Source organism: Stegastes partitus, unplaced genomic scaffold (assembly GCF_000690725.1).
Source record: "Stegastes partitus isolate 25-593 unplaced genomic scaffold, Stegastes_partitus-1.0.2 Scaffold1077, whole genome shotgun sequence".
Classification (NCBI taxonomy): Eukaryota; Metazoa; Chordata; class Actinopteri; family Pomacentridae; genus Stegastes; species Stegastes partitus.
In genome coordinates this window covers 106,809-123,021 of record NW_007578808.1, presented here as the reverse complement: position 1 = coordinate 123,021, position 16,213 = coordinate 106,809, and the positions used below count along the sequence as shown (strand labels likewise).

The 16,213-nt window shown below is 43.3% G+C and overlaps 1 protein-coding gene across 1 annotated transcript in view; it reads right to left on the bottom strand.

Moving 5' to 3' along the window:
* Positions 1 to 5,645: 5,645 nt before the first annotated feature.
* fam135b (family with sequence similarity 135 member B) overlaps positions 5,646 to 16,213 on the bottom strand; it is a 50,688-nt gene continuing 40,120 nt past the window's right edge. The window contains exons 10-19 of the mRNA XM_008295796.1: positions 14,564 to 14,637; positions 14,328 to 14,482; positions 12,234 to 14,220; positions 10,635 to 10,801; positions 10,270 to 10,361; positions 10,047 to 10,144; positions 8,953 to 9,104; positions 8,676 to 8,786; positions 8,021 to 8,134; positions 5,646 to 5,851 (exon numbers count right to left, since the gene is read on the bottom strand). Coding sequence (XP_008294018.1) covers positions 5,646 to 5,851; positions 8,021 to 8,134; positions 8,676 to 8,786; positions 8,953 to 9,104; positions 10,047 to 10,144; positions 10,270 to 10,361; positions 10,635 to 10,801; positions 12,234 to 14,220; positions 14,328 to 14,482; positions 14,564 to 14,637 — 3,156 coding nt within the window. The remainder of the gene's footprint in view (positions 5,852 to 8,020; positions 8,135 to 8,675; positions 8,787 to 8,952; positions 9,105 to 10,046; positions 10,145 to 10,269; positions 10,362 to 10,634; positions 10,802 to 12,233; positions 14,221 to 14,327; positions 14,483 to 14,563; positions 14,638 to 16,213) is intronic.

Genomic DNA, 16,213 nt, shown 5'->3' with positions numbered 1-16,213 from the left:
AAGATCCCAGGCGTCCTAATCGGGACTCGAACTGGGGATCTTGTCGCTGCAAGGCGACGGTACTCACCGCCGAGGCACCATGCAGCCCTGAAAAAAACATGCTGTTTAGAGCTGTGAAACTGTTTCTATGGACTTGAAGAGGACTGTAAACTTACCACCACGTGCCACTGGAATAGCTTCAGTGCACCTTAGCACTGATTCTGCAAAGGGTTTTCCTGGAACCGGTGGGAAAAATATTCATAGGGATCAATACAATTCTTCCAAAAGATATTCATTCATTTGGTGTCTAAATGATGGTGGTGGAGAGCGCTTCCTATCGCATTGGTCCAAAACCTCCATTAGGTGTTCAATCGTGGCCACAGCAAATGATTTGCATCATTTTAAGCCTCATCAAACCATTCAGTGAACCCTCATGCCCTGTGGATGCAGAGTTCTCATCCTGGAAGCTTCCACTCACATCACAATAAAATTATTTCATCACAAGATGATAAAATTATACAAAGCACAAGTATTCTGTTGACTGGCAGTGACTCTTTCCTCTCACATATTTCCTCCAAGGGGGTCACGTGGACCCAAACCACGGCAGCTAAATGCTCCCCACAGCATAACAGAGCCACCAGATCCCATCGCTGTAGGGGCCAATGGTTGCAAGATGTTCCTTTAATTAGCCACTAATCTGTATCGCCGCATTTGCTTCCTGAATTCCTGTTGCCACACAGGTGCCAAAAGGTTTATATTTGCAGTCTCTAGTCATAAATAATGTTGATTGTATTTAAGCGGCTGTAAATGCTGCAGCAGTTAGTGCAATACAAGACTGTAAACATCCCCCGTACATTTAAACGTGAAAGCACCAAAAACCATTGCAGGTGTCATATTTTAACAGCGACGGAGTCCCACAGGACAAACAGGAATCTGATCTCCATAGAGTGGCCGTTTCATTTAGAAAAATAAAAAAAAATAATCCCAAAAACTCAAACTTTGGTATGCTGATATGCACCCAACAGAGTGTTGGTCTCGTTCTACAATCCCTTAAGTTACAGGACGAAATGTCACATTTTTAAATATTTTTCTATTGTTTGAGACAAAAAATTGTTAATTTGTGTTGGATGAAAAAAAAAAGGTTAAAAAAAATAAATTTACTGGTAAACATGCACTAAAAGCAAGATACACAAGACAGACGTATGCAAAAGGAATATTTTTTTATTCTAACATCATATCTGTTATAATAATACTATGCTATGTATATATATATATATTTATATATTTGTATTTATATTTTTACATAGAACACAAGCTACTGAGGAATACATACAGTACAGTCAGCAACATAGAAAAATATTAGAGTAGTATTGGCACGGATGAAGTTGTATTTACTGTACTTTACATGTTGTACAATCAGCAAAAAGAACAGCAGAATGAAATAAATACATAATCCTCACAGTGACGTCAAACTTTTTTTTTTTTTTTTTTTTACATTCAGTTCAAACACATGAAGGGCGACCCGACGATGAGCTGGCCATGATAACACATCTCCTTTCATATCAAACACCAAACATACGCACGCACAGGTGCTACACACGAAAAAAAAAGACTCTCGGTAAAGGGCAATCAAATACAAAAAAGGTTCAAGTCAGCTAGTTTTGAAGGTTGACAGCACTTGCAAGGATCTATTGAGTTTATGGATCACCTCTGAATTCACTCGTAGTTAAGACAGCAGCATAAATGTACAGTTAACACTCTCAGAGACATGTTTAGTCACATAAAACATTTTTTTTCTCTACAAGAACAGAGTTTGGGGTGATGTACATAGAATTTTTTGTTTATTTTTTCTGATTCACTTCTGCAACTTCCAGCGAAACCGTTTACAGGGCAGCCATCCGTCTCATCAAACAGTTTCATATTTGCCCTTGAAGGGGTCGATCTCAACACCTCTCAAACATTTTCTCCCTCCATTGAGTCCCGCTGACCCCTTTGGGTAAACAAACCCTAAACACACACAAAGGAACAGCAAACAAGCGAAAGCCTCATCCATATACAGGACGTGTGTGTGTGTGTGTGTGTGTGTGTGTGTTTGGGGGGTTTGCAGGCTGGGAAATGATGCATGATGCATGGCAGCTCCTACAGATTGCTTACACAGCTTTGCTTAGTGGCTTTTTGAGAACTTTCCCCGCGTCCTAAAGGAGCCCATTTGATTAGAGTCAATCACGGTGACACTCTGCTTACCGTGCAGCAGCTTCCGCACGGAAAAAGAGCACTTTGCGATGTCATCGGTTGTTCTCCGAGACAGCGCGCTTTGAAGACGATACAATGCTTGAATGGCCAAGACGGACAGCCGAGGTTAGTTTCTACAATGAGCGCAGGACGCGACCTTCACATCTTAAAAAAAAAAAAAGAAAAAAGAAAAAGCAGTGCATGTTTTAACACACACACGAAAAAAATAGCTGTTTGTATTTTGTAAAGCTAGTGGAGGTTGATTCAAGGTTGTCAATAAAGTGCACTTGCCATCAAACCAGTGCAAAGGTTAAAATATAGCTCTCTGTATGTACATAACTACATATGCAGCAGATGCACGACCTCCGCTGGATATGAGACGATAACAGTTCTCTAATGTCAAAGTATGTAAACATCACCTGATGGACAGCTCAGCGGTGAGGAAACAGTCCCCACCGCCATGCTGGAAAACAACACTTGGCGTGTGACAGCAGAGGAAGAAAAAATTCAAAAATACTCCTTGTTTAGCTGATGAGAAAAACACGGCATTGTACAAGCTGACGAACACATCAGACTGCTACGACAGTGCTTCCCCGCTATCATCATGCATCACGTTGATTAGATAGACGGTGTGTGAGGGAGAATCTTGGCAGTGGGTCTGTGTTACATCATATCAAGCAGTTTTCTACAAAAACAAAAAGTGATGACACCCTGATTTACACCATTTAAAACACAAGGAGAATTTGCATCTACAGCTTTAAAATGGCTCATAATAAAGGTGATTGCAGTGTATAGTCAGTGTTTTTTTCTTTCACATTATAAGCAAGTAATAGCCAGTCTTGATTATAAGACAGTTTGCTGCCTGCATGCTGCACAGCTCAAGGAGCAACATGAAAATAACTCATATCTGAAGTGGCTTATGGTTGTTGTCATAGTTCAGTAAGTTTGCTTCAATACTGTCCATCACACAAAAAAAACTGCATTTGCTAAGCCCCGCCCATGAATAGCAGTGTCCAATCACAGCTTAGCATCCATAACAAGGTATGACAAGCCATTTAAGCTTTTGAACAACATTGTGAAGCACAGAGTAGTTTGACAGTGTTTAAGGAGGTTACAGAAAGGCAGGAATTATATATCTATGTGTCTATGCATTAAGAGGAAGCAACAGAGGAGAGTTACATCCAGGCCACTATGAGGCATGAGGGGATGATTTCATGGAAAAGCTTCTGCCCCAGAGCCTCTGTCTTCTCTCACTCTCGTCTTGCAGGTTTCTGGCTGGGCGGAGCCTCCAATCTGCTAACCTGGTGCACCTGGCCAATCTCACTGACTATATAAGCCGGCCTGCTGTGCCAGATCGCTCTCTTCTCCTTTACCAGCCATGCTCCTGTGTTTGTCTCTTTTTGTTTGTTTCATGCTGACAACATACACCACACATCAATCACTGCACTCATACACCCTCGCACACCACTGACGCTCACAATCACACCTCACGATTCTACTTTGTTTCAATAAATAGCCTTATGTTGAATCCACCTGTGTGCTTCCTCCTTTGTTGCGGCCTCAGAGCCGGTCGTAATACTTCTAAATGTGCAACTTTAAAAACGCTGAGATGTTTTTCTAGGGGCTTAAATCAGTGACCGTTTTGGCAGTGACTGACTCCTCCCTCACCTTCCCCCCCTTATTCCAACCACCAATATTTAATTATTCAAACAGTGCAGTGTTTACTTACTTTTTAAAACCATTACTTTTCATACTTGATTTTAATATAAGAGAGTATGTTTTGAATGTAGCGCACCTTAAAGGAAGCGCTCTCGAAGTTCGTTTTATCATGTGTACAATGACATTAAATATAATCCAATTTAATAATTCCAAAATGAGCAGAGACGTGAGTTTAGCTGAAGTCGGCCACGGACTGCCAACTATTATTCGAGGCAGCCACACGCCTAATTATGGCCGACTTCTTATTTTATGTCCTAATACAATTTAAACAGGTGTAACTGTCAAGACAGGGAAATTAGCAACACAGATAAACCGCTCTTTGTACCAGGCTGTAAACGCTTCTATTTTAGCTATGAAAAAAAAAAGAACATTTTAATGAGGGGGTCCGTGGGGACTTCCTCACTTTTGGAGACAGCCTCTTGTCGACATTCAAGCAACTGCAGTCTTTAGCAATTGTGTGTTGGCTTTTGAGATGAAGTTGGTGTTAGTTCTGCTCTGCTTCTTACTGGCCACACTCTATCAACGTATCCCCAAGATAGCATTACATTTTTCCTGAATAAAAATTAAGTGTTAGTACTGCTTGAAAATATGCAATCAGAAGCCAAGTAGTCAAGCAGGGTTACGTTAAAATAAAATACTTTTCTTATATAATTTAGTGAAGCCAGAGACGACGTTTTCAACCAAGTCGTGCAGGTTGCATTAGCTTAACGAGCTAGCTACACCTTGGAAAAAAATCTCTCAACAGTTGACAACAAAACCGAGAGCAATAAAAAGTCTGCTCTCTTGTCTTGTGCTGTCTCACAAATTATTACTGTTATTATTGTAAACTGCACATGTTGAGGCTGCAAAGCTGGACGGGTGTGCAGCTAAGACGGGCGGGGTTCAGCAAACTTTCCAAAATTTAGTCGCTCATTGTGTCAATTAGTCAGTGCAAATAATCAAAAAGTGAAAGCTGGTAGAGCCATTCTTATTGATGTACAGTTGAGCATTACTAATTGTATAAAACAAGCAGACTATACTGAACTGGAGGCTACATGGGACACTTCTGCCTGCATTGGACAACACTTTGCTTTTCGTTTGACGGATTTCATGATGGCAACAAGGATCACATTTCAATGGACTACTTACAGTGTGGACACAGAAGCGGATAAAAATAAATAATTTTAAACAATATAATAAATTTCTGTATAAAGGAACATTTAACAAAATACTTCATGTACAATCAAGGGGATAAATGCCGTGCATCTATTGCCTTGGTTCCAGGATAGTGTAAGACTATCATCGGCGTAACCCTTAAAGAAGAATTCAATCAACGACTCGCACTGAAGGCTCTAAACCAACTCTAAAGGGAAAAGCAGGTAAATGCTTTAGACCACAATTAGCATCTGTTAGTGTTCTGGCTGAGAGGTTATTCATAAGGCCAACAAAACATCTACAATCAGTCCTGTCATCGATGTCAGATGTTTTGTTTTGCATGGCTGCATGTCAAACTCAGACTTCTGAGTGAGCAGTTTAAACAGTCACAACACACTGATCCTTAAATAACAGCTGCTTACAATCCTAACAAATGAGATATGCGGTTCTGGCCACTTGGATACCAGGGATTATATACATTACATGTACTGTACAGGGTGAAGGTGAGGACCACGTCCTCGTAATCCAACTCTGCCAACCACCGACAGCATCTGTCCCGTACGTCTGCAGCACTAGCACCGTTATTTGAAGTAGTTGAGCCCCGCCACCAGGAAGAACTTCTCCAGGAAAAGTTCTGAGTCCAAGACAGCGATGTGGGCGGCGCGGCCAATCAGCGTGTTGGCTGTGTTGGGCAGAGCGTGGAACACATTCTGGCGGATCAGCCGGCACTCTTTAGCCTCCACGAGTGGCTGCAGGAGGTTGTTGATCATCTCGGTGTACACGGGCCCTTCAGGGCAAAAAAGGAGGAAAGATGCGATGAGTCCCACTACATGCATGAGATGATGCAGCTTTTAAGAGTAAATGGTGAAAATTGGTCATTACGATTACATACATGTGTTTATAATTACAAGTTTTTCAATCATTGTTGCTACAAAATTGTACAAACATCCTTTTAAAATTGAAAAAAACCACATAATTAAAATTGAACCTTGGCCTGGGTAATAAAATACCACACAGGATGATGGGACACCTGATCGGTAACAACAAGAAAATTGCTCCGCAGAATGACCACTTACATGTATTGGATGCAAACCACCATCAAAACACATAAACAAATGCAGAGTTCGGTTCATAAGCAGCTCAAAGTGTGCGCTCTCCCTGACTGATACATAACTACTCTTTGGTGACTGAATTCCTTTGTGCTCGTTCCATGTTCGCTTCCATGTGGGTCTCTCAAGATGCCCACATCCACAGTCCTCCCCTCCTCAGCCTGCTCTGAGGGCTGACGGACTTGACATGAGGGTGCCTGCAGTGCTCAGTGTCAAGTCCCCCATCCAGGGACGCCTAATCCTGGCCAGCCATCAGGAACCTCGACCCCGACGCGAGCACGGTACCATGGTGGTCTTCCATGTGCCTCCAGGTACCTGATGCTTACAACACCTTCAGTTCAACATTATTTTTGCTAATTTATTGAATCTTATTGATGTTGGTTTACTTTACTTTTGACCTGCTTTCTGTATTTATTACGCTGAGACTCTTCCTGTCATTAATTATTTATTTGTGTGTTTTTCATTATAACATAAAAAAAAAAAAAAGATCAATTAGGCGGTCATGTGCAATTTCATTAAACAATGAACAAAGACACTAAAATGGATTCTGATTCTGATTTTTGATGTATTAAGAAGGTCCCTGAAATGAATCCCAGGAGCTTCAGCAGAAATCAATAGCAGTAGAAAGATTTCTCTTGTTGCTTCTTGAAGACATTTCACCTCTAATGGCTAATGGCCATGTGAGCTGGAGCGACTGTAAATTCTCCCCTTTAGTCAGTTAGAAGTGAAGAAGTCACTGGGACGAGACGTGAAACCTCTTTAGGAATCTACAAGAGAAGTCCAGTTGATTTCTACTGAAGCTCCTGCGATGACCTGGGATGTCTGGGAATCTACACACATGTGTCACTAAAATGAATAAAAGATCATCAACGTTGACTAAAATAAATCATTTTATTGTTACGCATTGTTCAGCTATATCCCCAAATTAACCTGTATAGAGCGTTAGTTCAGACAGGCACGGAGTCAGGCGGTCACATGGCCCCTCCTGTCCAATCATCATCGCTAAAGTCCAGTCCACCCACTTAGCTGCTTTATAACTGAGGCAGCGTTCATTCATTCTGCCCGCTTCATGCTCACCACATCGCTGCTACTCCAGCCGTCTGCAGATCCACAAATCTCCTCCTCCTCAACCACCACCTTTTAAAAACAGTTCAATCTCATATAACCCAGGTGTCGCAGATGGTTCATTATTGTACCTTGAACTATGTAATGTAGATTCTGCAAGTGGAGACTATATAGTCGGTCTCCTGTTCTCGTGTTCATACCGTATTTGAAAAATTGTAAATTGTAAATTCATGGCTCTGCGGGGGTTTGTGATCTCAGGGATTATCTGTGTCATGCTTGCGCAGATCGTTCCAGAGCATCACGAAACTCAATGTATGTGATCCCAAATAAATGGTTAAATCTGACAAAGTGTCCTGTCTGAAATGTTTTTTTGTTGAAGCCACTGTGGCCAAATGTGGCAGAATATACAGAATGTGTTAAATGTTAACATGTAGTGTAAAATTTGAGCTAACAACCTGCCGCAGAAGGTGTCAAGGTGTCAGTTACACATCAGTATGTATCTTAAGTGTGCCGCCATGAGCTGCTGGTTCTATCAGATCAAGTCAGTTATAAAACTAAACCCCCGAGTGTGTTGAGCTGGTCCAGGATGAATTCTACCACCAATACAAAGAACACATGGTTCCTTCTTTCATAAATTACACACTTGCACTTTAACTGATCAGCCGAGTTCAGGATTAGTGCTCAGTAGCTACACACTGAAGGTACTGAGGCAGGAAAAACCAGAACGTTACACACAAATACCCGACAGAAGAACCCATGAAAGCATGAATGTGTGTACTGACCTGTGGTTCTGTCTTTGAGAGCAGTTTTGCACATCTCTATTCTGGCAGAGTGGAACGGAACATAACGGTCCTGTGGAGACGCCACCAACACCACGTTCTTGAAGAACTGGAGCCCTGAAATGACACAAAACAAACGAGTGAGAGAGGCTGCAGAGAGAGAGGCAGAGAGGGCACGACAGAGGAAGAGGAGTGAATCAGTTGTAAAATGCAAAGTACAATCACAAAGTACAATGACAGGCTTGATACGATAAAGCTGTGTTTTTTATTCTCCAGTCTCCTGTGTGTGCTTTTAAGAGAGTGCATTGGTGGGTTTCCAATGACAGGGTTTGGATCATTTTGTCAGCCTGCCACAGCTCTAGAAGGGGAAGAAAAAAAGGAAAAAAAAACGTTTTCAGGCTTATCTTCTTCAAGCCTGTGTGACAAACGACTGCTTTGTTCCACTCACACAGTGGGGAGGCCTCTCACAGGCCTCTCACAGCTCGCTGGCAGGGGTTTGAGTGTTAGCGAGCTGACACATACAGAAATTTGACAAAAAAAGACAAGATGACAACATTTTCATGAATATTTGAACAGACTGTCTTTCAAGTAATAGTCTGTAAAGTGAGGCAGTCAATATACTGCCTCTGTTTCACATTTGGCTGCTTTCATCCCGTACCTGGTTTCTGACTCAGGAGATAGAGGAATGTTTTCCGTGGATCTACATGATCTCTGAAGGTGAGCTGCAGCAAGGATCCCGATTTCTTCAGCTTCTGCATTAACCAAAGACCTGAGCAACACACACACAAACAAACATGCAGTCAGTCCTCCGCAGCCAGCAGCAGAGCAGGATGATATTCTTAGATAAAAGACTAAATGCTGCTGAGAAATGCAATATGCTGAAATGCAGCACATCTGCGGCGTGCCTTCTTCCCGGACCTGAGCGGTGGCCTCACCTGTGCTGACCAGCGCGCTGTTGTTGTACAGCGTTCCCAAGTGTGGTCCTGACAGCGAGAGGAAAGTGTGCAGTTTGGGCAAATAGCAGCGGAAGCGAGGCCTCGTCAGCACCGAGCGGATGATGATGTTCCCCAGAGAGTGGCCGATGAAGCTGTTGGCCGAAGACAAACAACTTTCAGAGAGAGAAACTTGCAGCTTGAGTGGGCGGCTGGGAGAAGAAAAAAAAAACACACACACAGTGCCTCCAACGCTGCTGACCTACGACACTGTGCAGCCGCTTATCATAGACTCCTCTGGAAGCAGGAACTGGTTGCAGCTATTTTAGAGATTCGTGCTGCAACGTTTGGTAATTAGAGAAAATTCATTAACTTGTTAAATGTTTAAACATTATCAAAGGCAAAGACAACTTAATGTTGCTAATATAGAGGACATGCCATGTGAATTAATAGCATCTTCGCGGCAGTGGGAAATATTAGACTCATCAGGCTATGTCTGTCACTTAGTTTAATTACTGTACTGCTGCAGCTCTACCCAAAATCCCTCATCGGCACGCCTGCTCCTTCTCATCTGTCTCCCACCAAACTAAATATAGAGGTAATGTGGAAAGAACCAGATGCTGTTGTGGCAGTCCATTGCTTTTGTCTTTGATACTCGTTCTCTAGAGAATACGTCACAATAAGAGAGTTAAGAAACTTGGGTAGAAACTCTCACAAAGAAATAAATTGGCACATTGAGGGCAATTAAGCAGGAAGATGAATAGCTTAATTTGATTGGAAACAGGCTGCACAGTGCTGCACAAAAGAGCACCGTCTATCAAGTGAAAGTCAGAAGCTTATTGGCACTATATGATAAGAGCTTTTCATCCATTTTGTGCCACTTACCCATTTGGAGTCTATACATTATCACGTAACAGTGATCCTCATAAGTTAAGACGTTCGTGCTGAGCACAAGAATCAATGCGCAGTCTCTGCTGCCATCTGCTGACCACACTAAACGCTGCCTCTTCTCTGTCGCAAATAATCAATCAAAATCAATCAGAAGGAGGTTTGTCAGTAATGTGTACGCTGCGGCGTGTTAAACCTGAGCGACTGACCTGATCCTGCCTATGGTGAGATTGTACAGCTGGATATGCTGAATGATCTCATCCAGCAGCCTGTCTGTCATGGTGTCGAAATCTGCAAACGTGTCAGCCTGTAGGGGGGAAATGGCAGAGAAAAGCACGGCCGTCAGCGCTCTGCAAATTGCCTCGAAGCGCTTTCGCAGAACGTGAGCGCGCAACGTGACACGGCGTTTGCTCCCGTCGCCATCAGACACACCTGGTTCCTCTCAGACATGAGGAAGTCGAGCCTGGATCCCGGCAGACCCAGCTCGATGAACGTCTTCACCAGCCGAAGGTCCGCGCTGTTTCCTGGAAGCAGAGGAGGACATTACACCCACAAGTTTGCAGCTCAGCTTTTATGAACGGTGTCTATTAATCATTTAACAGATTACCTGGAATGTGTTGTGAGGAATTAGCATTCACAGACTTATACACTTTCAGATGGTAAGACATATTCTCATATTACATTCACAATGCTAATAGGAATCTAAAACAAGGATGTGCAGGATGTGTCAGTTTAATAGCTCTAGTGGGGGAATTGGACTGCAGCGAAGCAGAACATTTAGATGTGTGCAGCCTTACCATCCAGCCCGTGGACACACACCACGAGGTGTATGCCATCATCAAACTCCTCGTCGTCCTCCTCGGGGGGGAAGTAGGGCAGATCTGATGCCAGCAGAGGAAGGTCGCTGTACAAGCTGGCCTGGAAGCTCAGCTCTTTTAACAGCTCCTCCTTGGCTTTGTAGAAACTGGAGGAGAGGGAAATGACATTTTGAAAAAAAAGAAAGCGCTATTATATTCTGTATGTTAGCAATAAAATGAAGAATTTTCCTTTAATGTGCAAAAAAAAAAAAAAAGCTGATCTAAGATTTCATTCTACCAGAAAGTTAGCATAACACTTACTGTGCATTTCTTGCAGTTTTCACCCTTTGGGGTCAAAATCTAATAGAAAACCTACCCTGCATCTCTGTATTTGATTAGTAACAGTTCACTCTTCCCACTTCCGAGCAAACCAAAGGCGTCTAAACAAAAGTTGAAGACTTACAAGTAAGCTCCTCGAAGTTTCATTAGCCTGTCATCCCGCCAGGTTACAGATTTTGTCAAAACAAATCCGATTCCAGTTCCTGTACTCCCAACTAATCAGGATGGATTTGTCTGCGCGCTCTTTGATGTGATTTAATACACTCAGGAGGCATTTCACCTCGTCTTGACTTGCTCGCTTCAAATTTCCCCTCACTTCATTTTGTTATGCTAGACTTTCCAAGGATGAGTAACTGCCAGCGACTGCACCAGATGTCAACAGCCGTCTCCCAATACCCATAAAGCCTTGTGTTTTTGGCCTTGTTTCCTGCAGTTGGTGTGGATTATAATCTCACTCCTACAAATTTTTCCTTTGGGACGACAGCCCAAATATTTAGAAATGTTATTTACTGACATACAAGTCAGAAAGGCATTATTCTCCCTTGCCTGAACACTCGCAACACGCTTTCAAGTTCACCCCGAATCAAAAAAGCCACGACTTATTGAAGTTGAAAATCTTGTCAAAAGCGTTTTTCGAGTTCAGTGTTCGGCGAGAAGCAGTTATACATCAAAAAGGTCTCCGAGCCTTTGATTGGAGAGGACATGTTTGATTGATAGTTGAGGAGACAAGCGCCATGATGCTGCGTTTCAGACAACTTAAACATAACTGACCTTGCACTTGGAAAAAAGTACGACTCTGGAAGAAGAACATTTGAGAAACTTGGGCCAGCCATTTCCACTCTGACATCACCCAGAACAGTGAACATGTATGTCGACACCCTGAACGGTGGGTAACCAGCATATAGCCTTATAGACAGCTCCTTAGCCTAAAACACTGTAAACACTGTTTTACTCAATGTCAAACTCTCTTAATGTGCAGGTACAGAGGCATTCTGCCCGCAAGAGAGCTAATGCTACTTACAAAGCTAATGAAAGCTGCAGCTCAATATCAGTTTATCTTTTTGAGTTGCGTAGCAGGATGCCGTTAGTCAGCATCACTGAGTCACAGAGGTGTAGTACGAACGGAGAAAATATCATTTCTATTTCTACAAACCTTTTCCAAAGAGACCTCTCACAGACTAATTTGACTTTAGCTACAGCAAATCTATGGAACACTTTGTCCTCTTCTAAACACCCAGTTCAGCAAAAGCAAAAACTCACTTTAGCATCCGTTCATTGGTCTCGTCGTCCATGTTCAAGGGGCTGAGCGAAGACGAGGAGATGATGCCAAAGGATCCCAGGGGCTGATGGGTGATCGGTGAGGTAGCCTGGCGAGTGGACATTCCACTGATGGAGGGGGAGTCTCTCAGCACAGATGAAAATGGCAGACAGGTTGGGGCGCATGACACGGACATGTTCACCACCTCCACCATCTTCTTGTTCACGAAGGCCAGCCCAGAGTTAGGGATCTTAGAGGGCTTGTTCTGGCCGTCCAGAGGCTCTTTCTCACCGGCTGGTATCCCATTCAGCTCAGCGGACGATGCGATATCACTGGCTGTCAGCCCCGTGAGGTCGCTCGGCCTCTGTGTGGTGGTGGAACTGTTGGGGAGGTCATCGGGGTGTGATGGTTTTATGGGTATCTGCGAGGGATCCAGATATTCCTGTTCCTCAACACTGAGCAGTTTGCTCTTTTGGAAACTTTGGCACTCATCTCCAGTGCTAATACTCTCCTGATCTGCCACACTTTTATGCACACATGGTTTGTTTCCACAGCTGCAGGGCGCTGCTTCCGATTCAACAAGATGCACATCCTCCACTGAGGCGCTTACTCCATTCATGTGTGTTTGATGGTTCATATTCTCCCTGTGGCTGCCAATAACAGCGTTTTCTCTCACATGAGGGCTTTCTGCAGACTCTTGTACGAGCAACACTTCAGACACACCACTTAACACCGACTTGATTCTGTAAGTCTCTGACAGGTACTGTGGAGAATTTGACTTTTCAGAGCTAATATTCTCCTTGAGAACGTGGCCAAGATTTGCTGCTGAACTCGTGTCTATGGATAATTCAGATTGCTCTGAATCCAGGTTGCTGTTCAGAGAAGAACAGTTTATCCTACATGAATCCTGGTGTCGCACTAAGCTCCTGCTCTCCGTTTCCTGGCCGAGCAGCATGTGGTCCTCCTCTGCGTCTTCCGGGCTACTTATCTGCGGTGCGGAGACGGACTTGGTGAGTTTGCTGAGCTGCCTCTGCTGCTGGTCCTCCTCGTAGGGCAGGGAACTGATAGAGGTGAGTGAGGCCTGTATACCCCCACTTGGAAGGCTGCCATTGCTCTCCATCTGCAGGCCTTCCAGAGAGCTGCGGTGGACCGGGTGGTGACACACTATTTGCTGTGGGATCTCCCGTTCGCTGGAAAAGTCCAGGGGAGGCCGACCTCGCAGTGCGACCTCCACGGGCCACGCCACCGAGCTTGGCTCGCTTTCAATACCTGAGTCAGAGATAACAGAGGACGAGCGCTTCATGATCTTGGAGCCAACCAAGCCTCCACGATGAGTCATCTCTTTTCTGAGTTCACCGGGAAAGGGAGGTATAACTGGATGCATATAGGCAGTGGGTAGGCTGCTAAGAGGGACATCCTCACTCTCATCGTCCATGGAGTGATTTAAAGGCATGGCAATGTCAGACTCCTCTTCGTTGTTTTCATTCTCCGCTGCATTGCTGTGGTTTGCGGCATCACAAAGCTGGATAATTTCTGTTGCATGACGAGCAGGGGACTCCTCTCTGCTGTGAGCAGAATCAACGAAGGGATTGTGGTTTGAGGAGACATCCTGAGGAGTCTCTCCTCTGCATGGATCCACATCACAAGGCTTCACGGCGATGTACTTCTGACCAGAACTACAGCTCTTCTCATCTTGGCCGTTCTTCTTCGCTGGTTGCTTCAAGTTTTCGGCCTCTGCCAGAGAAAATACAGCACTGTCCTCAGTGGGATTGAGGTTTTGGGTCGTTTTGACGTTCTTACTCTGGTCTGCCATGAGTGAGACATACGTGGGCAGGTCCATGCATTCATCACTGTCCAAGGAATCCTGGGGTATTGCTGGTGATCTGACTCCCTGGCTGCTTTCAAGAATCCTGTTGGCAGGAGTGATGGTGAGATCTGAGTTGGTTTGCTCATCGGTGCTTGCAAGCATTGGCACATGTGTTACCCACTCTGAAGAGACAAGGACAGTCCGAAGCAGAACAACAATTCAGTCTTGAGACAATCAGCATTGATATGTGAAAAAAAAATACAAAATTAAGATGCACATTTTGTATAACCTGTTTGGGGAGACTCCACATATCTGTCCTCAAAGATGATGGGCAGGCTGTTCCAGTCTCCGTCAATGTCCAGGCACTCAACAGGTAAAGGAGGCATCTTGGTCAGGTAGTCTGAACTCCGCACTTCTGCAGCTATCTGGCCGTGTCTGTTGATTCTGAATCAGAAAAACAATCTAAATAACACTCTTCCTGCAACCCAGAGAAAAAAAAAAACCTTTGAGAGGACTGGTACTTACAGTTCCTCTTGAAATGTCAGCGATATCTCTTTGGGGTGTTCGGTGAAGAAGTACGCCTCTGAGAACCTCCTGACCTGGTGTTTTCAGAAACAGATACAAGAAATTTCACTGTGGTGGAGCTTCAGTCCCATCTTTAATTCCATTAGCATATGAGATGGTAAAAAAAAAAGAGAAAATCACCGTCTGTGCAACCAGCTCACCCAACGCTTTCTCTTTCTATAGCTGCAATTAGAAATGCATCACCCTCGAGAGTCAGCCAATATGACAGGCAAATCACCAAGAACACTGTTTCTGGTGTGTTTCCACCCCACAATAATTACAGAATAAGTGTTAATTGAAATTCTAACTCCACTGGTAGGGTGGAGGCATGACGATATCCCCTCAGGGTAATCTAATACTAAAGCAAACATGTTCATTATTTTCAGACAACTGAGACGAAACAGAGCTGCATAATAGAGCCTCGAGAGCTACTCCACTGTGGAGCACATATTCACATTAAACAGCCCAGTGATTAGATAGAAATTGCACTGGAAATCACATCAGCCTCTTCAGCTATTAAGGTCGCGAACGGCATCTTATCATTTTACTAATTCCCTCTGTAGCACTTGCAGCTCACAGATCATCATGTAGGTAGACGCTTCTGTATTTACAGTCCACTCAGGTAACTTTCTAAAAGAATTTGCAGTCGCTGTGGTATTTTTATGCATATGTTTTATACTTATGGATGTCTCGAGAAAAAAAAAATCCCTTTATTCTCACTTTTATATCATCCTGCTTTATTGTTTTATACATTCCTTTATGAGGCTGGGGTACTGATCCCAGGTCTGCTGGTGCTGTCGTTCTGTCTCATGCAACATAATGACAATGAGATGGAGTTTGCCTGGCCTCATGTTTTGTGCTGCAGGTCTGAGGTCAGCACATGAACGGACTGCCACAACACTGAACTGACAAAGAGCAGTAACTGCGCCTGTTGTTTTAATGCTAATAGGTTTAGGGCAATATAAACACAGCATATCATACTTCAGAACTACTCCTCTTTATGCTTCCTGTGCTCATGTTATTATTGATGCTGTGTGAACCATTAAACAGCAAATCATGAAAACATGACTTTTGGCAGAACCCTATTCAAGACTTTTGGGGTCTTTCGGACCCCAGGCCATTTGGTTCAGGTGGTAGGTATTGGGGTTTTTTTTAAATTATTATTATTTTTGAACATTTTAAAATCTTAAAAGAGGTCACGCATTTGGCACCAAAAATACATCAACTTATCAGAAGATGTATTTAACATAGTATAAAAGTCTAGAATGAATACCAACAATGGACCCCAAGAAAGACCTTCTATGTATGGCAACATAAAAGTCCTGAATAGGGTCAAACGTGGACATGCTTGATGAAGTGATGCCAATTTTTTGGATAAAGCATGACATCCTCATTTTCTGTTATCTTTCTGTAATCTTTAGCTCAGGTGATGTGTAAAAATTATCTTCACCTTTTCATAAAAACATAAAACTTGGTGTATTTGTACAGTGTGTTGCCTTGAACATTTTCCAAAATGTAGCCATTGCTAATACGCCTCTTTCCGGACAAGAAAGCCATTTTATTTGTCAACATAACCATATTATATATTTTGTACCACATCTCTTCTACTAA